Genomic DNA, 25623 nt, shown 5'->3' with positions numbered 1-25623 from the left:
ATCAAAGACATTCAAATTTTGCTGGAGTTTTGTTCTACGACCAGGCCCAGGACAGAGTGGGTTGGAGAATGCTGGTCTGCGGCCTATGCTCCATTAGGAGTAACAGGCGTAAGTAAGTAAGTAAGTTATTCTACGACCAAACCATCCAGCTCAGAGAACAAAACTCCATCAAAATCATCCACCTGAGCTACAAATCTTCTCCACCATCTCACATTCAAATTTTTCAGATTTTTTCACAGCATCCTAAACAAAATCCATTTTAATTGTTAATGAGATTTTAATGTAAGGCTACAATAATATTTGCCGGGAATAACTTTAGGTCAAAATTCTCAATTGTAATAACATGATTTATTTGGGTCTATGATTTATCGTTTTTTAAAGGTAAACAATTAACTACTTACTAAAACTGTCACTAACTATTGGAATTCTAATCAAATTATAGAGTTAATCATTCTAGTTTTCTATACATACATGAAAGCGAAGTCAAGATGAGCATACTCAAATTTTTAGTCTCTTTATTTATTTTAATATGAAATAAGATTCATTACTTACTTGAGATTGTTCTCCTGTAAATGAAGACGATAAATGTGAAGGTCCTGGAGTAGGGGTAGCTGTTGAATACGATATATTATTATTTTGTAGAGAATATGTTCGAACATTATTTGTGGAATAACTCACTAAATCCGTTTGATCAACATGTTCATGACTAGAGCTCAATTTTGATTCATCATGTGATGTTTGACCATACTGTAATCCCCACCCTTCACCACGAAGATATACACAAGGTGGAGGGCAGAAAAAACTGTTAAGTAAACAAATAACATTTTTTTTAAATAATAAATTCAAGAGAAACAGTGTAGAGAAAATACTTTTCCGAAGTTTAATACAAAAGAAAACTACGTTAATGATGAACTGAAAACTACGAGCTCTTTGACACTTTTTCAATCTATGAACCTATTAAAGGTCAATGCAAATATCAAATAAATATCCAGATGAACTGTTATCAGCTATTGGTAAGAAGTATACCAGATAGTTGCTATCGTTTTAGTTTTGTTAACCATTAGAAAGTTTCAACTTTTAACTATTCTATTATATTGTACATTTGAAGATTTTTAATCATATATATTTATTATTAATGCTATTTGTTAAGTGGGAATATTTTTGTTAAACAAATTATTACTTTTTTAAAAGACTACTTGAGGAAAAATTGTGTTTTTTACTGAGCAAAACAAGCAACTACTTCCAATACTGTTCTATTAGTAAAGGAGTAAAAAGATTGAAAAGACCCGTTTATCAAAATAAATGAACTTTAGATTAACAGATAAGTAACATGATATATGATGGGCTTACAGACATTTATTGGTTATGTGGTGTGTGCTACTTATATAGGCATAAGTAGTATATAACGTGAGTCAGAATATTATGTCTCGCAGCAGAAGATTAAGAGAATCAAGAAGGGAAGAACGGGAACAGAAAGCGATTGGTACGGAAATGCAGGAACAGTGAAGTCTGAGACGACTGTTTGACATTTTGCAAGTATTCATTGTATGGTTCTCAGATTTTACTAAGATGTTCTGTAATTTTGTGTTCAAATACATTCGATTGCCCCACTCGTGTTCTTATCCATTACAGTTAGATTATATTCATATTTGTTAAACATTTGTATGTTTTTAGTTTCCTTAGTCATATCGTTTAACAAGTATATGCAGGAAGTATATAATAGATTGTAATTTGATGTGTTAATCCTCATCGTCTAGCGCTATGTGAGTCAGTTGAATTAGGTCAAATGAATTGGGTGGTTTATTCAAAAAATGTGTTCTTGTTTTTACCCATTTTAGTCACTATTATTTACCACGTGAAACCTATATTTTAACAAATTTGACGGTGAATCTCCTCGAAGGTTATGCAAAATCGGGGTACAACTCAGCTATACTGTTGATCTAATAAAGATCAAGAAAATGAATTTTAGTGTTTTGTACGAAGGTCGAAGAGCATCTTAGAAAATAACCTATACATAAAGCCTGTATTTCTTAGAATTGACAAGAGAATGTGTTTAGTCCTATTAAATTATTTGAAAATAATACAGCCTAACAACTAAATCATACGTGATCGCTTGCATCGTCAGATGTAAACATTAAAAATTAATTTGTTCCCCTTTCATTTCCTCAAAGTAAACACTTAACTAATGCATTTTATTACACAGGTAGACAACCATGATCACATAATTATAGACCGCATAAATCTCAAGGAATTTATGGTAGAATTGTTTCCTCTCTTATTACATACAATTATTCTGTTTAATTTGAATTTATTTAATCCACCAGTCACGCATTTTTGTTATTTTAAGTTTGCTTACTTATAACTTTTTGAGTAATATGTATTAATACTAAAAATGTAGTAGGCTAATAGTAGACAAAGATTATTTTTACGCCTTTGGTTTTTACGGAACTAAAGCCGGTGAAATGTCTGCAACTTTTTCTCGAATTCTTAAGAAAATCAGCTTAGTAACACAAAACAATCTCGCTCAACGATTCATTAAACAAACATTGTTCTTAATTGACTAAGATAAACCTACAATCAAACAGCAATGTAAATACTCTATCTATGAACAGGTGAATTTCCTCTGAGAAAGCGTAACTAAATCTTAACAAAATCTTAACGGATATGAAGTACAAATCAACACTGAAATCACAAATACCCGCTCCTTACTGCTTTTTTTCCATGGAAATATGAAAATATATACACCAACTTCTAAATAAATATTGATGAAAAATGAAAGTGTACGCGCTCAAAACTACGAGACATTCTCTATGTGGCATAAAATGGACAATAAAAATCCATAAATAGTCAACAGAAAAAAGGACAAAGCAGAGAAAAGACGTGTTTTACCATAGTATTAACTTTACTAGGATCACCATATTATTAGAAAGGCTTTATATCTTCCTATTGTTGACGCGTTAAGGACTATCATTGACCAGTAGTTTTTGACAAATAAGCACTTAGTGAGGATCACCTCAACGTTTACCATTTAGTTGAACGTTTTTATTAAAGTTGGATATTGGCTAACTATAAGATTCAGTGTATGTATTTCATTCTGTTTGGGACTCGTCGGCTGAATGTACCTTCATCCCGATGTTGATGTTGGGACTCAAAACCACTATCATTCGCTCCAAAAGCCCAACCTGTTATCCACTGAGCTTCTGAGTCTAGACAGCAAATAGCTTTGTAATTATATGATTATTAAAATCTCTGGTCATGATATTATCTAAAAATAATACGGTCACTTGTGATGTAAATATATTAGACGATGGAATAACTTGTCCAATTTATCATACCTAGTTCTAAAGACTTTAATCCTGTGGTTTTCTTCAATTTAGAAAATTACTATTACTAAGTATATGTATTTATTTCTTTTTTTTTGCTGATGAGAGCATCATCAAAAGTTACATTAAATTTTCTTGAATTAAATTCACGAAATATTGAGCATTTACTTATTTTCAGTGGAAAATTTAATGATATATATATATATATATATATATATATATATATATATATATATATATATATATATATATGAATCTAGAGTTGATTATGATATAATAGTAGGTTTTTACAGATGGACGTTTCATTAAACAAACATTATTTACTGTACCTATTGTTTCATTATAACTTTACTAGATAGATGTTTCTTGAATGAAGCTACAGATTAAAAGTTGATTTAAAATATTATGGAGTTATTAAATTACAAAGTAGTTGCATTAATTGTATTCATATAGATAGATATACATTTATCTTAGTTTAGCAGTAATTCATGTTTCAACTAATTCGCAAAACTGTCCTACACAGAACTAATAATGCATATTTTACAAATTTAGTTATAAATTGTTAAATAAATACACATATATTAGGAAGAATATTTACCCCAGTAAAATTCGGTGGCAGTTAGTAACTGATATAGATACATCCACTTGATGAGTCACAAAAAAGAGACGAGCATTTTGGAGCCCATTGACAGAGACAATCAAACTTTACTACAACTGGTGACTAGATGACAATATCAAGAAAATCTACTCAGAATGAGACCGATAAATTTCAGTCTTAGAACACCAACAACTGAATAGTACAAACCGTTATAAATACAGTGCTTACTTGTCTATTACTTACATTGTTATTGTAAAGTTTTAATTCACACATATCACCGAGGCTTATAACACATCAAATAATATCCTATATACATATGAACGTGTGTATATTCTGTATTCGGAAATGTTTTGTATATAGTTCAAAACATTTTCTTACCTTGATTTTTTACCTACTACTTAAAGTAGACTATGTCATATAAGGAAACTTCTAGCATGATGCATTAAGCAGTTCGTTAGAAAACTGTTAACTGAAAGGATGGGGGGGTTAGGAAACTTTGTTAAAAATTGTACCTCCAGACTACACGCATATGGCTTTACATGTTGTGACGATATTCCACTAGTAGTATAAATCATTTTAATGTAGATTTAATCATTAATTTATATTATAAATGTAAATAGATAAATATAATTCATGTCTCATACAATCAAATATTAAGCAAACGGTTACATGGTAAGTGTCTTGGTCAAAATATGATTTATTTTTTTAGAAATAACTAATAATGTTGTTCATATTTCATGTATTCAAACTTTTTTACATTTTGTTTTCTTGAGATTATCATGATAGGGCGGGGTTCATATGTTTCAAAGTTATATTGGTGAAGTTAGTTTGGTAAAATGATTGTTTATACACATACAAAGAATTCGTGATAAAAGATAATTAAGGCTTTGCAATATATATATCATGAAAGGTGCCATAAAAAAGTGATTCTCATGACAAACTGCTTTTCCTTTTGTGATCGAGAGAAATAAAGATTCTGGATTTAATCCTAGTCTGGGTTGTGGGTTCGCACTACCGAAGAATATTATAATATGAATGAAATAGCTATCCAGTATGCTACCTTTTACTTCAACTGATGTAAATCTGTAACAATAACCACTTTTAATTTGTTTTTCTCTAGCTTTGATAATACCAATTGTTAAATGTTGAACGGCTTTAAAATATTTTGATTTGTTGATACATTTTCTCTTTTACCCACTTAATACTTATAAAGAGACAAAGTCTTAGGTTTACAATTTCTATGATGTACTTTATAAGAATACTTACTTTTAAACAATTACACATTTTTGTGCATTAAGTCCCAGTATCTTACATTAATTAATTACTGTGTAAATTATTTTAACTCATTATTCATAAGCTGAATGTGTTGTATTAGGGTAATTGACAAGAAAAAAAAGAAAGGATTAATGTCATTTCAAATTAAGACATGTAACTATAACTTAACTGAAATACTTCCAACATACTTTAGTCTAGATACTCAGATAAGATCATAATGATTAAGCTTAATACAATAAGATTTAATCAACAATAAAGATGTACATGTAGTACTGAATTATCATTTCATTTACATTATTGGTTCACACAAAATATTGAAGTTTGACTAAACGTTCGTTGTATTTTTTCTTGGTTTTAACAACTGTAAAACAAAATATCGAATGGTAATTGGTTAAATGGAGGCGGAACAGATCGATTTAAAGGTTATTTTCAATTTACATTGATATTAAATGAAATGCTAGTTTTACAATATTGTAAATCCCTATATTCAATAATGACTTGTAGGCTGTAAACAGTTTGACAACTAGTTCTTATTCAGTTTCATTTATTATTACAAAAACCTGCCCCCAAATGCCCTGGTATGGCCGAGAGTGGGGTGGGCCCGCCCTCCCTCTCAAAATGCTCTCACACGGCCACACGTATACAGCCTCTGCCAGGGACGTCTTACTCACTGCTTTCTCGTGGCACCGGTGTTGTTTACGAAAATGAGAGGATGAAAAGCGAATGTCCAGCGCTTTAACCGGATCCCAGTATCCTGCGGGAACAAATGACTTATGAACCAATTTTTGGTCACCGGCTACCATGAGACTGCATTTCCTCACGATGCTCCACTACCTTGTGGGTTAGACCTTTAGGTCAAAGGCTCGGGGTGTGGCCCCCTAAGAAAACCACCTGCTTAGGTCTGGGCACCCGGGCAGTATCACAGCCCTCACACCAAGTGTGGCGCATATATATTTGGTGTCCTCTTGTACCAATATTTATGTTGAAATCATGAGTCGATTGAAGCTAGACCACCATGGAAAACCTGGAAGCACTGGACGGCCGTTTCGTCCTAGTATGGGACTCCTCAGCTGTGCGCATCCACGATCCCGCACCACGCGGGGCTCGAACCCAGTGCTTCCAGGTTTTCCACGGTGGTCTAGCTTCAATCGACTCATGATTTCAACCTGTGAAATTTCTATAACTCTCCACAAAACCCATTCTGACAATATTTATGTGTTCAAACAAACAAACAAATTACAAAAACCTCGAGAGAATGAATTCCAGTATAGAAGAACAATTGAATTAATTCAAATGAAAATCATCTACAACTTAGTAACCAAGTAAAGTGATAGTTCTAAAATTAAACTCGCATGACATAAAGTTACCGAACAAGTATTTGTGAAAATAATCAACTATTAAACGTTAGAAGATATCAATAGGACTTCAAAAACCACTGGACTTCACCAATAGTTTGTGCTGAAGAAAGGGGGATAATATCACTTTAAAACATGTTATCAACTATGCACTAACTACTGACACTTTGTTATTATGTAGCATATTAGTAAGTTTGGAAAAATTACTCATCAGTGTGATCAGTCAGTTGATAAAAAGTCATTCAGTGGAGAATTATGCATGAAGGAATATTGGAACATAAAATTTAGTCTAAGGTAGAGACTGAGTAAATCTGCAACACTATGACTGATCCCGGCCTATATCACTCAATGTTTACAATTAACTGATAAAAACTAGATATTTGATTATGGGAAATTAAAAAGTCTACTACTGTTTTTCATGTGAATCTATTTCTCAAAGTATGACTTGATTGGTCATTATGCTTATCATGAAATGATTGTTTGTATACATTGGTATTTTGAACAAAAACTAAGCATAATAATCGAATGATAAAAAACTGAAATAAAACTAGTTAACGTTTATGATATATATATGCGTTTGAAAACGATATAACAAGTAAACCTCTAGTCCTTCCTTTGTTTTAAAAAATCTCAATGTTCATTTAAGTACAGAATACAAAAAACGACCACAATTTCTATGTGATAATATTATCTATACTGAATGAAACCTGCTGAGATACCGCTTTACTCTAGATTATTATGTACTCTCACCTAGTTCTCTTCTACCATATTTACTGGCTGCCATATATTTATAGATATATGAATGTAACATACATACTCTGCATGGGGCATAACGCGGTAGGACAGAAAATATATAACAAATTTTTTTGATCTAAATATACATGTTACCCAAGATAGAAAGTTGTTTTTAAAAATTCTTAACTAAAAAAAAATACTTGCATAGTTTCCGTCCATATAACAACAATAAACTATTCATACGAAAATTAATTGTGTCAAATATTGGGAAATCTTTTATCGAAAACCTTGATCAGTTCATAAATAAATTGTAAGGGAAACAAATTCTCTTTGTGGTACTATTAGAACTGCTTTTTTGGATGAATGTTAACCTTAATGAATATCTTCGGTAAATTGTTGTTGATTTCATCTGAATAAATTTATCTTGCGCAATGATAACAGAAAATCATCATTCCCCACCTCCAACATACTGCTGTTTTACTGATTTTAATTACATAAAATCTTTGATATATGATAAATATATATATTTCTCTGCCCATATTAGTAAATATGCTTGCGCGTATCCTTATGTAATCAACCACCCAATTGTTTACAGTATTCACTTAAGGGTTTTAAATTGATTACGTTAATCAGTAAGTTGTATTTCTCCACTCAGTTTATGTTTAAATAACTTCGAAATGTAGTTATCTTTGTGTGTGTGTGTGAATGAATCATATCCCACCTTAGAGAGGGAGGGTGAGAATAAATAATCAACATAAAACAAACAATTCATATCTTTACGTTGACCACTAAAGCTGAAAAGTCTTAAAAAATATATAAAGACCGCGAAGAACTAGACTAAGGTTTTGACCTGACATGGAACGCCTCAGCAGCGAGCATCCCTAATGTTACTGAGGATCAAACGCAGGTTTTTCAGATTTCGTGATGAGAGCTTAACCGTACGAGTCGGTGTCCAACAGCGAGGTGGTTACCAACCGAATATAGTGAAAGATGTTTGCATAATACCGTGAAGTGATTGAATATGAACATATATCCTATTAGATGTTGGCTCAACAGTCTGATGATTAAGCTCTAGCCGGGATAACTGACAGTCCCAGGTTTAATCCCCCATGAGATCGTGAACGCCCAGTGCTGAGAAGTTCCATACTAGAACGAAATAATAGTCTAGTGCTTCCTTAAAAGTACAAATCAAAACTGATACATTACAAAATATGTTGTCTATAATAACCTATCGATATATATTAATGCAATTTCATTTCATTAACTACAATATGTATTTTATTATGGTTTATTATGATTTGTATATGTGTAGTGATATTTATCAAAGAAAAGTTTAGAATATTACATTTTATACACTTTCTAAAATTATAAAAATATATATTCTTTGTTCAAACTTGTTTCATTCAAGTAATTACCATTTTTTTCATTTTGATGAAAAGCAACAAAATATATATCCTTAAGTTAATAATAATAAAATGTACAATGAATCCATAAATAACATTAAAGAGATGGTCATTTTACTAATCATAAAGTTTGAAGTTTAAGAAAATCAATAACAATGTATCATTGGGAATGTCATTGTCACTAAACAGTTTCACAAATGATATTAAGTGTATGAACATACAATTCTTGATTATTAAGTTGTATTATTCACTCTTTTACATTAAAAAAAATATGACTAATGATGAAAGAAATAGAAAAAATAAACTGAAAATGGTTGACTTCATGCAACCTCAAGTGGTGTCCGTCAAGGCTGTCCACTTTCTCCATTTCTGTTTAACTTCATCATAGACCTACTGATGGAAATAACATTCTTGGGTATTGATCTCCTACCAGGAGGTCCACTTATCGACTTAGAATACGCAGATGACAGTCCTGTTTGGTGAAGACGCTAATAAAATGCAGAGTCTTTTGGTAGCACTAAGCAACAAAGCCAGAATGTTTGGAATGCGCTTCTCTCCCTATAAATGCTAGTTGTTGCTTCAGGACTGGTCTGCGTCAACACCTGAACTAAGGATAGGGAGTGAAGTAGTCGAACGCGTTGACAACTTCACTTATCTTGGAAGACTGATCAACCCTAGTGGGTTGGTGTTTGACAAAATCTCAGCACGGATTCGAAAAGCTCGATTGGCTTTTACCAACTTACGTCACCTATGGGGAAGGCGAGATATCCGTTTATCAATTGAGGGACGAATATACTGCGCAGCAGTTCGTTCTGTTTTAATTTACGGTTGAGAAACGTGGCCATTAATTGTAAAAGATACTCGTAAGCTACTAGTATTTGACCACAGATGCCTTAGAAATATTGCTCACATCTGCTGGGATCACCGGGTATGCAATAGTGAGATTAGACGCAGTGTATTAGGGAATGATGGTAAATCAGTTGATGAGGTTGTGAATCTTCATCGACTGAGATGATTGGGCCACGTATTACGTATGCCTGAATACCGATTACCACGTCGTGCAATGCTAACGGGTGTTAGAGATGGCTGGAAGAGAATTAGGGGCGGCCAAACCAAAACGTGGCATCAGTGCTTGAAGACACTAACCTCTAGTCTGAGCCATGTTGGTAGATGCAGACTACTTGGTTGGGATCCGCGTGACTTTCGTAACCGATGGTTGGAGACTCTTGGTGACATGGCTCAGAATCTATCACAATGGTGTCAATGTATACACTCTCTGTCTTCCCTTAAACTAAGAGATTAAAATCGCTTCATATCTTTCTTTCTACTAACTAATTCTTTCTTCCTGTACTGTATCCTTATATGCAATCTTTATTTTATATATTACCACCTTTGACCTAACCACTCCTATGAATCCGGTGTTCATCTTGCTGTGCTAATGAGGTATGGCAACCTAGACCGATGCATATATTGCCTGGTCCTACGTTGTAGCTGACTGACTGACTGACTGCATTTAGTTAACACAGTGATAACGTATCAGATGGAGCAGCTGAGCAACTTAGACTCTAATTCACCAAGGAGCGTTAGTTCCCTCCAAGATTATAAATACACTTTGTTGATGAGTAAAAACTAGTGCAAAACCTAAGTCAAGAAACGTTTCCTATTGATGACTTTTAATCACCTAACATTTAAACATAATGCATATTATTTTTAGTCACTTGCACAAATGGACACATCTCAACTTCACTGAGAGAATTTGATGAGCACCAAGAAGGACCTGATGACATTCATAACAATGGTCACTACTCAATGACCAACCACTTGTATACTAAATACTAAATAAGTCCCATACACAATTTTACATAGCTTACCTAATAAACATTCGATAGTAACTATTTGAAAATAAACAGTTAGAAGCACTACAGCTTCTCAATGCTAATCGGCACTCATTGACCGTTTCAAGAAAATGCATTTTACCTTTCATCAATGTAGAAGCATTAAATACTGTATGAATGTTTAAAGCAATACATTAATGCAAAAGTAACACTACTGTTTATTCGGTAACATATATGTACCATAATTTTCTAGTATGTCTGTGTGGCCCCCCCCACCGGAAAAAAATACATAAGAGAATCATATCATTACAACCTTAGAAATAACGACAACAACAATTCTAACCGAGTTCTACTTTTTTTTCTTTGTTTGACAAAATAATTAATTGCTGAATTACTTTTCTAAAAGAAAACTAGAATGAACCATTTTTTTAGGATTTCGATCAGTACCATTAGAACAAAAATCAGATAGTGAGCTCAATTTCACACGACTTACTTTTATTAATCATGTACTGTGTGCTAAGCCAACAATTTCTTCCACAGTTAAAAATAATAATTTATAGATCAGTAACCTTCTAGTAACTTCACCTGGAGACGCCTCTGGAGCTACTATAGTTCTCGAGCCCGAGTAACAGATGGAGGTTGAATGTAAGATTAAAAAATATACTACCTCATAAACAAAGAACTCCGTTATAGTATAGTGAATCGTTAGCTTTCAATTACTGTAATTTGTTTTTCATTTCTAACGGTTCATGAATAACAACATCTGATGAGAATAATTCAGTCGATACTGACAATATGTAGCAATATATTTTTTGATAGTAAATGTAGCTTATTTTCAACCTGAATACACTATTTTAAAAAAAAATAAGTCTTGTACTTTTTCACTAAGTATAAGAGATATAAATTACTTACCGTTTTTCTGTTCCATATGATTTTTGAGCAACTTTTGCATGAAGTATGATTAGAATTTGATCCCGTCGATCAACGAGATAGGCTCTCATCATATCTCTTGTCAATATACTTAATGATTCACAACAACCGGTATTTGTAGGAACAGCGATAATACCGCCACCACTTTCACCACTACTCATGGTGGCTATATTTGAACTATCAGCTTCTTTCGATCGATTAGATAACAATGTTGATGATGAAGAGCTTGATGGGAAATTCATTAAATTCTCTTCAGTTTTAAGTAGTAATGATGTTGACTGTAAAATATCTAATTGAATATTGTTTGTATTTTCACCTTGATCTATTCTACTCCTGTTGATTTGATCATAATTTTCATCAAATATTGGCAAATTCAAAGAATTTAGTGATTCTCTATATAATTTATTACTATTTGTATTATTAGTAGTACTAGTAGTAGTAGTGGTAGTAGTAGTATTGATAGTACCATTGTTAAGAGTGTTTTTGATGGTAGATTGACCATTATTATTGTTTATTAGTAAATGATTGGAAAGATTGAATAATCTGTTTTGATCAAGTTGAAATTCTTTTAATGATGTTAAAATAAGTGGATTATTATGATTAGTATTAGTATTGCCCGATTCACATGTATTCAACTGGAATGTTTTATTAAATTGTGTAAAATCATTAGTTAATTGTTTACTATTATTGTGTTCATTAGAATTTCTGTCTATTTGTTGTAAAGAAGAATTCATATAAGTCTCTGAACATGATGATGATGATGATTCCGACGATAATGATGATCTTGGAGCAAATTGATTATCTAAAGATAAATGATTCACTGAATTTTCTGAAGGTTGAACTCGTGTATTGAAAAAATCAATATGGTCTGAATTGTTAGCCCGATCTTGTTGCTGAAGTATTTGTTCTTCTTTGTCGATTATCTTAGACAATTGTCGATCATGTAATAAACTGTCAGGAATAGACTGATTTTTCAATTTATTACTGAAAAATAAACAAAGTTCCTTTCAATATCTAAGAAATTATTTTGATCACAATTATAATTTCTAATTTATGTAAATACCATTCACTACTCACACAGGCTAATAAACTTTTAAAACATTACGTCTTGAATTAAGTTTTAAGGGGGAAAACAGTTTTACACTTAAATATAAGTCAGTCATAATTATGAGACAGTACTTTTGTAATAAAGAATTATCAAGGTGACCTGACGATATGTACACAAATATGTATCACCGTTTATTCTTCGGAAGTCACGAGGCCGATGACCCTTCTAACAACCAGAGCAACAATTTTTATAGGTACATGGAACATCTGATCAATGTGGGAGATCGGGAGGACCAGTCAAACAGCAACGGTAATGAGGAGATACAACTTGGCAGTACTCGGAATCCGGAAAACCCATTTGTCTCAAGCTGGACAGGAAATGTTAGATACGGAAGAGATGCTGCTGTACCCCGGTCACGAAGAGGAAAATGCTCCACACACTCGTGGACTTGCTCTGATGTTGTCCAAAGAAGCACGTAAAGCACATATGGACCAAGGATCATCAAAGTATCCTTGAAAACAAAGAAGGAGGAAATCACTATGAATGTGATCCAGTATTGTGCACTCACCAATGATAGCAACAAAGACAATAAGGATCAGTTTTATGAGAGGCTTCAATCGATCATAGTGAAGTTCCAAAGAAAGGATCTCACCATCCTGACGGTAGACCCAAACGCCCCAAGTTGGAATGGATAACACCGGATATGAAGATATCATAGGACGACACGGAGTGGGGAGAGAGAAACAAAAATGGGGAGAGGCTTGCGAACCAATATGCATTCAACAAACTGGTTATAGACGGCACAATATCCCCACACAAACTCATACACAAAGCTTCGTTGGTCTCACCAGATCACAGCACGAAGAACCAGATAGGTCATGTTTGCATCAATAAAAAATTTACAAGGTCAATGGAAGACGTGAGAACCAGGAGAGGTGCTGACATAGCTTCAGATCACAACCAACTGGTGGTTGCCAAGATGAAACTGAAGGTGAAGAAACACTCTAAGACTGGGAAAACAGCATTACAAAGGTTCAATATACCCTTCCTTCGACATACTGTCAAACTCAGCCAATTCAACATAGCTCTCAACAACAGGTTTCAGGCCTTACAGGATATACAGGAAGAAGAAACTACTATGGAAGACAACTGGAAAGGGATCAAAGAAACACTGACTTCAACGTGTTAAGAGATTCTGGGCCGCAACAGGCATCATCATAAGGAATGGATCTCTATCGAAACCCTGGACGAGATTCAAGAAAGGAAGAACAAGAAGAGAGCAATTAACAACATCCGAACAAGAGCAAAGAAAGTCAAGGCACAAGCTGAATACACCAAAGCAAACAGGCAAGTGAAGAAAAGTATTAGAGCCGACAAGCAGAAATACGTGGGAGAGCTAACAACGACAGCGGAAAAAGATGCAAGAGAAGGAAATAAGAAACAACTAAATGACACGACGAAGGAACTGACAGGGAAATATAATAAACCATAGTGATCAGTCAAGGACAAAGAAGGCAAGCTAATTACTGAGATTTAATAATAGAGAAAAAGATGGGTGGAACACTTTGAAAATCTCATGAATGGACCAGCCACAGTGAACCTATCGGACATCAAAACAACACACACAGACCTTCCTACTCCACCAACGATCGAAGAGATCAGTATGGCCATCACACATCAACGGTGGGAATGCAGCATGACCTGACAATATACCAGCCGAAGCATTAAAACCACATAGAAGTAACTACACATACTTCACTTTCTATTTAAGAAGATTTGGGAGGAGGAACAATTGCCGATAGACTGGAAAGAAGGACATCTCATCAAGACACCAAAGAAAGGAAACCTGAACAAATATGAGAACTGCAGAGGAATCACTTTACTGTCAGTACCAGGAAAGGTTTTTAGCAGTGTTGCTGAACCAGATAAAAGATTGAGTAGACGCCCAACTTCGAGATCAACAGATTGGATTCCGTAAGGATCGGTCGTGCACAGACCAAATCGAGTCACTACAGATCATTGTTGAGCAATCAATAGAATGGAACTCGTCACTAAACATTAACTCCATTGACCATGAGAAGGCGTTTGACAGTGTAGATAGGAGAACATTATTGTAACTTCTTCGACACTGTAGAGTACCAGCTGAGATCGTCGACATTATCCGGAATTCATACGACTGACTACAGTGTAAAGTGGTGCGTGGAGGACAGTTGATAGATGCATTCTAAGTAAGGACCTTTGTCACAAAAGGCTTCTTACGCCCCCTTCCTTTCTCTTCTGGTGGTCGACTGGATTATGATGACTTCCACATTTGAGGGAAAACAGGAAATACAATGTAGAGCTCGGAATCAATCAGAAGATTTGGACTTCGCAGATGACCTGGCCCTTTTATTACACACACGAACAAATGCAGATGAAGACAACTATAGTAGCAGAAGCCTATGCATCAGTGAGCCTCAACATACACAAAGGAAAAAGCAAGATCCTCAAATACAACATGGAGAACACCAACCCAACCATACTTGATGGAGAAACTCTAGAAAATGATAGGAAATTTCACGTGTCTGGGTAGCATCATCGATGAACGTGGAGGATCTGATGTAGACGTAAAGGCAAGCACTGGCAGAGCAAGGACAGCATTCCTACAATTGAAGAACATATGGAACTCAAAATAACTATCAACCAATATCAAAGTCAGGATCTTCAATACGAACATCAATACAGTTCTGCTGTACGGAGCTGGAACCTGGAGAACTACCACAACCATCATCAAACATGTAAAAGTATTTATAAATAGTTGTCTACTCAGGATACTCAATATCCGTTGGATGGATGCAATCAGCAATAGCCTAGTGTGGGAGAGAACAAACCAGCTTACAACTGCAGAGGAAATTAGGAAAAAACAATGGACGTACTTTGGACACACATTGAGGAAATCATCAAAATTCATCACGAGGCAAGCGCTAACTTGAAATCCTGAGAGGAAATGGAAAAGTGGTAGTCCGAAGAACCCACTACGTTGGGAATCTGAAGCAGACATGCAAAAGATGGATAACAACTGTGAAGAACTCGAGAGGATTGCCCAGGACAGAGTTGGATGGAGAATGCTGGTGAGCGACCTATGTTTTTCCATGAGGGGTAACAAGCGTAAGTAATATTCATACCAATCTGTTGATGATAAGTAAGAGGTGACAATGCTGTTCAGTCAATAATCCTAAGACTGTTCCAGAATTAAGTCGCCAATATGACAGTTATGCTGTGTAGTAAAATACTGGAATGTGTACGTTTTCCTTTTTTCACTTTTAATCACGAACTGATTTTAGGTAGACTTCCATCGAAAATCAGAAAACACATGACAGCTGTTTCATCACAGTATGTGAGTCCTCATAAGTGCGTATTCCCGAACCCATCATCAAGAATCGAACCAAGGACATTCAGTCTGGTGACCGCACGCTTAAATTCTAGATTATTGAAGTGTCACCCATCAGTTTATATGTCTTGATTCAATCAATTCACCATATCCAGTTACCATCTTCCATTGTCTGAGGAAGATAAATGTTTCACATCTGAGATGGTTAAACTCTACTGGTCACGGTTTCTCGCTAGAATCCTAGCAATTACATCTTGAAGTTAGTCACTCGTGAGAATATGATTATTACCACTATAAGGTTTTGTGGAGATTGTAGAATTTCCATAGTTTAAGTCACGAACTAATCCTTTTCACAAATCACTATATATATATATATATATTGAGATTAGACGGTGGTTGGAGGTAGTCGACAGGAAACCCTGGATCCGGGTTTCGTGCTATTTGGCACTCGTCAGCAAGGTGTACCTGTAATCAGTCGCGGCTCGGATAGCTCAGTGGTAACGTCTCTGATTGTGAAGCTGCGTGACACGGGATCGAATCCGCCAGGGAGCACCAGTTCCCTCAAGATTACAGGTACACCTTGCTGACGAGTGCCAAATAGCACGAAACCCGGGTCCAGGGTTTCCTGTCGACTACCTCCAACCACCATCTAATCTCAATATATAGTGCCCGCAGTGTCGAGTCACCTAGATTGGTGGCCACATTGCAACATGATTGATAGCATTCGATCTGCACTAATAAGGACTAGACACGCATGACATTGATCGCCACCCAGTGATCAATCAATTGTGACTATATATATATATATAAATTTACTTGAGACGCTTCAAAAACACGAGCAAAGTTTTATGTGAACAATCTCTTGCTAACTATTTATTTATTTTCTGTATTGTTATGTCTAAGACAGTACATAAAATGTGATGCCCAACTAGATCACTAAAATGAATCAACTTCAAAGCACACACACACATACGCATAGACAACCAATACATGGACTACTTATTGACTAAAATAAATTTCTCACACTATGTGTATATAAGCCAAATTTATTGAATGATTTTTTGGTGTATAGTTTTATATGATATAACTGGATTAGTCATGAACATAATTAACTAGAAAAACAATAACCAAAATACTACGTTCAATAACCTGAATACTAACGTACTGACTAATTGTGTTATCTATGTACTACAGAAAAGCTAAAAACAAATCACAAATACATTCACAATGTAGTATATGCGCATAAATTTGGTAAAGTAATTTGGCTAGTTTACAAATTAATTCACTTTTTTAATGGGGAATATATATATGCTTAGTAAATGTTTTAAACCGCTAAGGTATTGCAGAGAGAAATGTATCTAAGTTATTCGCAATATACACTAAAATTTACCTTCAATAAGTAGAACCCATAGAATATAGTCTATAAAATCTTATTAAAACTCTTATCTGTAAGACATGAAGAAAGACAATGCACTTTGAGAGAAAATTGGGTCAACAGTAAGTAAATACAACTAATCAAGGAACTTTAGGTCTAGAACTTGACAGAAATCGAGAAAGCTGTGGCTATCTGTAACGTATTAAATTCTCAATACGTGTTTGTGAACAGCACTTTCGGTAACTTTTCTCATTTAGCAGGTAACGGCTACGTATAAAGGTGTAATTTCCACTGAAGATATCATTTCAAGGCTCTGAAAGTATGCGCAACTGTCTGAAATGAATATGTCAGTGTAGAGCAGACCAACATACCGGATGAAAATTTAGGGATTGAAACAAAATCCCCAATGGAAATCACACTTTAATATGCAGGACTTTTCCACTAAATTGAGTGTTGGAGAGAGGGCTTGTACTGAACAATCAAAACGTTGCGGATAACGTTAGTTGACGAGATTCGCAACCGAATTTAGACAAATAACATCTTAGTTTCACTTGGGTTGAAACTAAATTAGTTAGATAATCCAGTCTACTGAAAAGACCATTGTTACTAATGATTTTTGAAAGGATCTATTCAATTGGAACTTTGTATTCAAGCTTTATGAATTATCCTTTATGTATATGATCTACTACATTTGTTTAAATTACATTTCAGAAATCACTGCAATACATAAACGACATATTCTCCGTCCTAATTCACTCGAGAGTTCGAAAAGATGCCAAAGAGTAAGTGTTCTATCTGGATAATTTATAGGCTGAAATTATATATGCACAATCTGACAAGAGAAAAGATGGAAATATAACATACTAAAATTAAATTATCTCCAATCGCTGGAAAGCGATCTTTCTAAAACATTATTAAATCAGTCAGTCACAAAGTGCAAGCTGTTACGTATGTACATCGGTTCAAGTTGCTATACTCCATTGACACAGAGAGATGAAGTTATCAGGCTCAATCCCAATATAGTAGAGGTAGTAACAGTATCATTGTTAATGAGAATTATTTGGCATCACAGACACTTATTCCGTGGTCCCAAAATACACGAGCAATGCTTCGAAGACACCTATGATCGGATACCAGCAACCTACAAACATCCTCTCCTTAATGGCCATGTTTCACATTCATAAAATGGGACGGAGCGATCTGTTACACAGTAAACTCGACCTTAGGTTGGAAGGTGAATGTCTCGCCTAAGCCACAAGTGACTCAAGTTGGCGAAAACCAGTCGAGCTTTCTGAATATGTGCCGAGAAATAATCAGACACTAGGCCATCATGACCGACGAGACTTCCAAGATAAGTGAAGCGGTCGATGCGTCCAACTACTTCACTTCCAATCACTAATTTAGGTGATGATGCAAACCAATCCAGAAGTAATATTTTACATTTGGAAGGAAAGAACTGCATTCCAAACATGCTTCCATTATTGCTTAAGATGGTCAGGCGACTGCATGTTGTCAGTGTCTTCACCAAAGCAGAACTACGTCATCTATGTATTCTAGGTCAACAAGTAAATCTCCTAGTAGAAGACAGACTCCGAAAAGTAAGAGGATGGAAGTTTTTTCGCTGAAAGCATGTCGATGACGAAGTTAAATAGAAATGGGGAAAGAGGATAACCCTGATGAAAACCAATTAAGGAAACCAACTCCGATGATTCGCCATAAGCACTGACTCTACCAGTAGTGTTCGAGTAGAAAACCTGTAAAAAGTTAGTGTGCTTTTTTGGTCCGCCTTTTAGTGACAGACACTGACACAGAAACTCACGATTAACAGAGTCGAACGCCGCCTCAAGGTCAAGGAATACAACTATAACCGGAGGTCGAAAGGTATGTCTGTGTTCAGAGCCTGCCGAAGGGTGAATATTTGGTTTAAATATCCACGTCCAGGTCTAAAAACCAGACTGATTCTCTCGGGTTTTCTCTTCAAGACCTCTAGTTAGACGTCGAAGTAGTATTGAGGCTAATATTTTAGACATTATATTAGTTAAACAGATTCGTCAGTAATTATCGCAAGAGGGTTTCTGTCCTTTTTTTATAACCTGGGACGATCAGCTATAGAAACCAGTCAGATAGGACTACGTCCAGTTCTCAGATTTTAGCTAAGATTTTAGTTTATCTAACTGCTAAAACTGGACTACCATCCTTAAAAATCTCGAGTTAATCCATCAGGCCCTGTTGCTCTCTCGCTTTAGATTATTTATAGTTTTTTCAGCCTCACTAAAAGTTAATGGACCTACATCAGTTTACTATTCAGGTTGCTCGGACATAGTAAGTAAATGACGTGTTGCTGAAGACTAGTTGAAGTGTTTCGTAAAGTGTTCTTCCCAACGGTCCAATCTCTTGGATTGAGAGTGAATAATACTCTAGTCTATTTCCGAGATAGTTTCACTAACATCCGGATTTTTAATGTCCGTTTCCTTGATAATTCTGAACAGTTGTCTACTGTTACCTATCCCTACTGCCTTTTCCATCTCTTTTGCTAGCCATCACTGCCCACAACAATTACGTAGGCTTTTGAACAGCCTACTTCTAAGCTGCCTAAGCTCCCCATTGTGTTCGGAGCCAGACGGGATGAGTTTTTGAGCATCTATCAGTTCTGTAGACGCCACCGGAATCCACTGATTTTTCCTAAGAGTTTGGTTTGAGTTACTAGTAGATATCACTCTCATGGTTGACTAACTCTTTTTATAGTTACTTCTGAAATATTTTTTAAAGTTTTCATCAGTAAGTTGAACTCTAAGGGATATTTTCTTGCTGTGGCTTTTCCCGTAAGAAGCAGACAAATACGTGCTCGAACTAGGGCATGATATGAGTCTAAATATGTGCTCTAGAATGAGCGACGGCTTTCTATCGAGAACCTTCAATGATGGCTAGTGACAGTAGAATCTATTTGAGTCCATCTGAGTCGATTATGAAAAGGCAACATCGCTGTAGATGATGGTTGTCCGTAGGAAACACCTTACTTCTGTCACAACCCTCTACAGTCAGCAGTACGACTTCGCCCTCGGGCCGTAGATCTTTTGAGTCATCACGATGGGCGAAACCAACCACGTCAGGAGGCATTATTAAACTTAGAGTTTTTCAAGAACTACAGCAACATATGGACTGTGGACAATTATCATTTAACAAGATCATAAAATGGAAACTATAAATTATTTTGCACAAACAAAATTTAAAAAAGGTGATTAACATTTAAATAAACTGAAACCTTTCGCTTACTCAGAACCATAAGATGAAGTAGGAAATAAAGAAGTCTGACGCTGCTGATGAAGTAAATGGGTAGACATTAAAGGATATGTTGTTCGTGTAATATCAGAATAACCAGTTAAGTCCGGATTTCTATAAGATGAAGAAATCGATTCATTTTGAGCTGAATCCTCTGCCTGCTGTGAAGTACAATGAGAGTTATAATTATGAGTAAGATGTTGATGCATATTTGTACCACTATTATTATTAACAGTTGTTAGATTATTTGATGATATTGCCGAGTAAAATTGATCATAAACAGATGATGAAAGGGATTGAAAAGAAGCAGCAGCTACGGCGGCAGCGGCAGCAGCAACAGGATAAACACTAGAAGCAGTAGGATTTATTGTATGACTGGAAGACACAAAAATATTCCCAGAATTTGTAATAACTGGTGGTGGTGGTGGAGGGAAAATAGGAGATGCTGGATTGGAAAACGATGGTGTAATTAGTAAAGAAGGATATGTCATATTTGAATGAAATAAATGACTAAAATCTGATTGTGAATTCGTCGTTTGATGATGTTGATAATGAGGAGGAGGATAATAATTAGCATAAGATCCATTTGTGTTGTTTACAGTCATGAAATTCGTTTGATCTGTAGAAGCCATTGATGATGGCTGAGGCACTAAATAATTAGAAATGATTGCATAATTTATTTAATTTTATGATTTAACTGACATGCTTCAGATTTAAAAATATGAATGATGATATTAGAAACTACGTAAAAAACAATAATCACACCTGGATGACTACTGACTGAATTATCAGTATGTAAGCAACATATGTATTTCATAATATTCAACAGTAAAACTAAGGTGTCTATACTGAAAAAGGTTGGACAAATTTGAGCGCAATAATAATCGGTTGAATGCTGAATACCGTATCCTCTACATGGAGAAACGAAATGTTTGTTAATTGTTTTATATTTTAAATATTATGAAAATTAATTTAATAATATAAGCCCAGTAAAATACAAATAGGTGATACTAGAAAAAGAATTTACAAAATATTCAGCTACTGTCCAAATAAGTAAGTGATGAAAGCAGGAAGATTTTTATAGTTCTTACTTTATAAATATTTAAAACAGAAAGGTTATCTATGACTAGATATAATCAATCATTTAAGACCAGAACATCACTTAAATCAACTGAGAATTGATCAATTCATATAAATCATTGCTGATGAGGATCTTGCACAGATTGAGTAGGTCAATGTGGATGATTTTAAGTGGAACGCTGGGTCTAGTCATAAAATACTTGTGAATTTCTTTAAAATTTTTATGTGTAAGTCAATGATTGGTACATTGTTCCAGTACCTTCTACTGTTTATATACAAATGTAAAGGATTAAAACTATAATTAAAAATCTTTCATCCTAAACAGATCAGGATTATGCCTATATTACAGTTATCATATACTTTTCTTTTTGTCAAATGTTTCAAGGTTAATGACAGTAACTTATGGTTTCATTGAAGAATTAAAGACATATCTGGGAAGAAAGTCTCAAAATTAGATTACATATATTCCTGGTATAATAACGCATGAAAACATGTGCACTTACTAGAGTAAAATCGGAGTCCAAATATGTATCCCATAAGGAACGTTAGCTTTATGAAAAACATCTTCAAATATGGTTGATAACAGTATGATCTGTTTCTGCCCATCGTTGGGCAACGACCTTAGAATGGAACAAAAGAACCTGAGGGATAACTGCTCATAGCTATCCGTACAGAACCTAATCATAAGTTTCTTTCTTATTGGCTCTTTTCATTATAATACTTACCGCCAGCACAGGAATTTGAGGGGTAAAGGTGGTGGTTGGTGAACTGGGTTTGTAAGGAACATCGGTTCAAGGCCCAATGACAGGTGAGGGATGTTGGTAGGTGCACACAACTGGTCTAGGTTTGGCTTATTTATCCGAGGAGCATATATCTATATTTCTGATTGAGATTTTGCACCTACTTCCATTCAGTTTTTCCAATGAAGGTTCCCGTTTATCCCTTGTATTCTCCCTTAAGTAGTTGGTTGAACTATAGTACTGGGAGCGCGTACATCAGTACCAGAATTGAACGACCGCCCAAGCTAAATGTGTTAATCCTACGATTACCCTTTTCTGATCAGTTGTAAAAAGCCAGAATAACTAGGAATCCTTATTATCCACGGTATACATCCTATCGCAATTACTCCCCAGTACAGCTGATAGTACGAATTTACCCTTGGACGTTAGATCTGCTGCTCTTCAAACAACCTGTTTGGCATGACAACAGCAGAAAGAACAAGTTCCCTAGCCAATGTAACTCAATTGGGCTGTTACGGTAAATAAGTGTGACCACCACATCAAGGTAGCAGATATGGTAGGAAGTTAATAATATAACCTAAACCCTAGTTCCAAATTTGTCACTCATGAGTAATGGTTACATACAGCCACAAGAATTCTCATAATCTTTCAGTGACTGGAATTTGTATCATTCAGAATTGTAGCTGGATAATTTTACTGACAGGATACTTAGGGATTAATCCTTTGTAGGATTGTATTTGATAAACTTAGTGACTATTGAGAAGGAATCAAATTTATAAAGTCCAGTCAACAAAATCTGTCATATTTGATAGTTAGAAATGTACAGCATGAACGCGAGTTTAAGTCAGGGTGAACTAGTATTACTTGGTTGAAGACGGTCAAAAAGAACCAATCTAAACTAAGCATATCTAGAAGTTAATCAACCTCTACTTGTTTGCTCATTATGCCAGTTTAGTATAGTAAAGTTGTACATTTTTCACTGGAAAATTACTTGAATAATAATTCAGGAATTATTTCAAATTGATAAATCCATACAAGGAAAAAGAATCTATAAAAATGAATCCTAGAAAAAGGCAAAAAGTACTCGAGTAACAGTAGGGAAACTAATTTAAAGATAAAGTTTCTATAAGATCACTAACACTAGCTAAAACTCTATCTATTAGCACCCTCGATGACAAATGATGATAATCCAGCTATTATTGGAAAGTATGAAGAGCTGGATTCTCTGCCCAACTATTATTCAACAGGGCTTATGATCTGGAGTTTCTGACTACTCTCCCAAGTAGTCTTGACGTTACATAATGTTGAAGAAGAAATATTCATTCAATCTCTCCTACTTTTCAAAGTCTCTATAAATAGTTTTACTACTTGACGAAATCAATCTTCGAACTCATTAAGTCGTATACAAAACTATCTGTTCAAGAAATAAAATGAATATTTCTGTACATTATCAATTTATACTCCGGATTAAAGGTTGTACCTTTAGTTAGTCAACAATATTAGGTCAATGAAATATTTACAAAATTAATGAACCATAAGAATTAAAAAGGTTTGCGAATTCAACAACTTACTCAAATAACTAGAGTAAGTAGGAATCTATATGCAGCTACATGATTGGAAATAACTGCATTGTTCTAGCCTTTTTTAATAAATGACGTAATTTACCGAGAGCATATATATATATATATATATATATATATATATATATATATATATATATATATATTATATATATATATATATGTTAATGTATGTGTACAACATATCACCAGTGTTATCACCCCGAACAAACACAAAACTTACATTTCATCAGAAATGCATAGTCTAGTCATTCAAACAAATCCTGTCATTCGTCGTGGATATAAAGTTATGCTTAGTCAGCGTATTGTAAAGTAATATTTATAGGTTATTTCAGTGACATATATGCCACACTCTTTACGTGTAATATTGCATACACACAAATGATATAGTACCGACCAGAGGACGACTACTAATGTAAAGAAAATGTATGGGAAGTAAGCAAATAAATATTTATAACGTAAGCGGATTTATGTAGAAAAAAGTGGGAATACAGTGGAATGTTAATTTTTTCGTTTAAAGAAAGACGAGAAAAAAAAGTTTAAGAATCGAAGAGCTTTGTGAAAAAAAGAAGGCGACTATTCCCCCAAAAGGTCATCCTCTCTCATTACTTGTAATGAAATATGGGTTGACTGGAACAAGAAGTAATAAAATACAACTGTAACAACGACAACAATAGACAAAACAATCGGAGTAGAAAAAGATTATTTTCTGTTTTGTACTATGTATGTGCTAGGAAAGAAAATGATTGTAAAGAAATACCCACATGTTCTTTTCACATATATATCCATCGAAATAGTAGTACTAGGAAGAGAAGTAGTACTACTAGTCAGACTTCATCCAATAGATATGCACACATACAGACACACATGGGACAAATATAATGATGGTTGCTACCATTATAAAAATAGTAATTTTAATGATGAAAATGATCTGTAAAATTATTTAGCCGAAAACGTTTTACATCTATTAATGGGAAAACTTGAGTGTATACGTGTTTTTTCTCATAGTTAACATTTTATAAAGCTATTTATACTATGAGACAAATCAATTCAGAGTAAGTAAAATAGATGACCATTATTTGAGACAATCTAGCGTAAATGTGAAATGCTTATAATCGTACTTATAATTGCTCTATATTTTCTCTATGCAATGATATGGATTGGTGGGGAAGGGTAGTTAAAAGTAGGTTTTCACTATTGGTGACGGGTTTGGGAATAACTAGTATACTAGATACAGAAACTTGTAATATACGAACTAATATTTAACACTTGTTGTATGAAATTTAGAAGCATCATCGTGATCTTACTAGTTATCAACTAATCATGTGAACAACAAAACAAAATGAATTGAACAGAATAATTATGTAAACATCCAAGCAACTCCTAGCTATTGTAAAAACATAGATCATCTGTATTTAAAAGGTTGCTAATAAAGAACAAACAGTTCCCCCGTATAGATCTGCAGTTCAAATGTATATGTTTACAGTAATAACAGGTTTTGCATGCCAGTTTTAGAAATCCTGAATGTTTATATCAGGTGTGATAAACTGGAAAGATGCACAACATCACAGACATAGTTATCTGTGATGCCGACAGTATCTTATAACAGATATATAAATTAAATTTAGTCAAACCATTATATTCAGTAACTTACTACACATTATTAATTATGCTGATAGGCAATTCACGTACCTGAA

The 25623-nt window shown here is 34.5% G+C and overlaps 1 protein-coding gene across 1 annotated transcript in view; it reads right to left on the bottom strand.

The window, feature by feature from the left end:
* MS3_00005204 (uncharacterized protein) overlaps positions 1-25623 on the bottom strand; it is a 52690-nt gene that overhangs the window by 12824 nt on the left and 14243 nt on the right. Inside the window, exons 2-4 of the mRNA XM_051213230.1 lie at positions 20521-21175; positions 11437-12438; positions 553-802 (exon numbers count right to left, since the gene is read on the bottom strand). Coding sequence (XP_051069189.1) covers positions 553-802; positions 11437-12438; positions 20521-21175 — 1907 coding nt within the window. The remainder of the gene's footprint in view (positions 1-552; positions 803-11436; positions 12439-20520; positions 21176-25623) is intronic.

Source organism: Schistosoma haematobium, chromosome 3, assembly GCF_000699445.3.
Source record: "Schistosoma haematobium chromosome 3, whole genome shotgun sequence".
Taxonomy (NCBI): Eukaryota; Metazoa; Platyhelminthes; class Trematoda; order Strigeidida; family Schistosomatidae; genus Schistosoma; species Schistosoma haematobium.
Note: the sequence above shows the minus strand (reverse complement) of the source record. Positions and strands in the feature narration are given on the sequence as shown.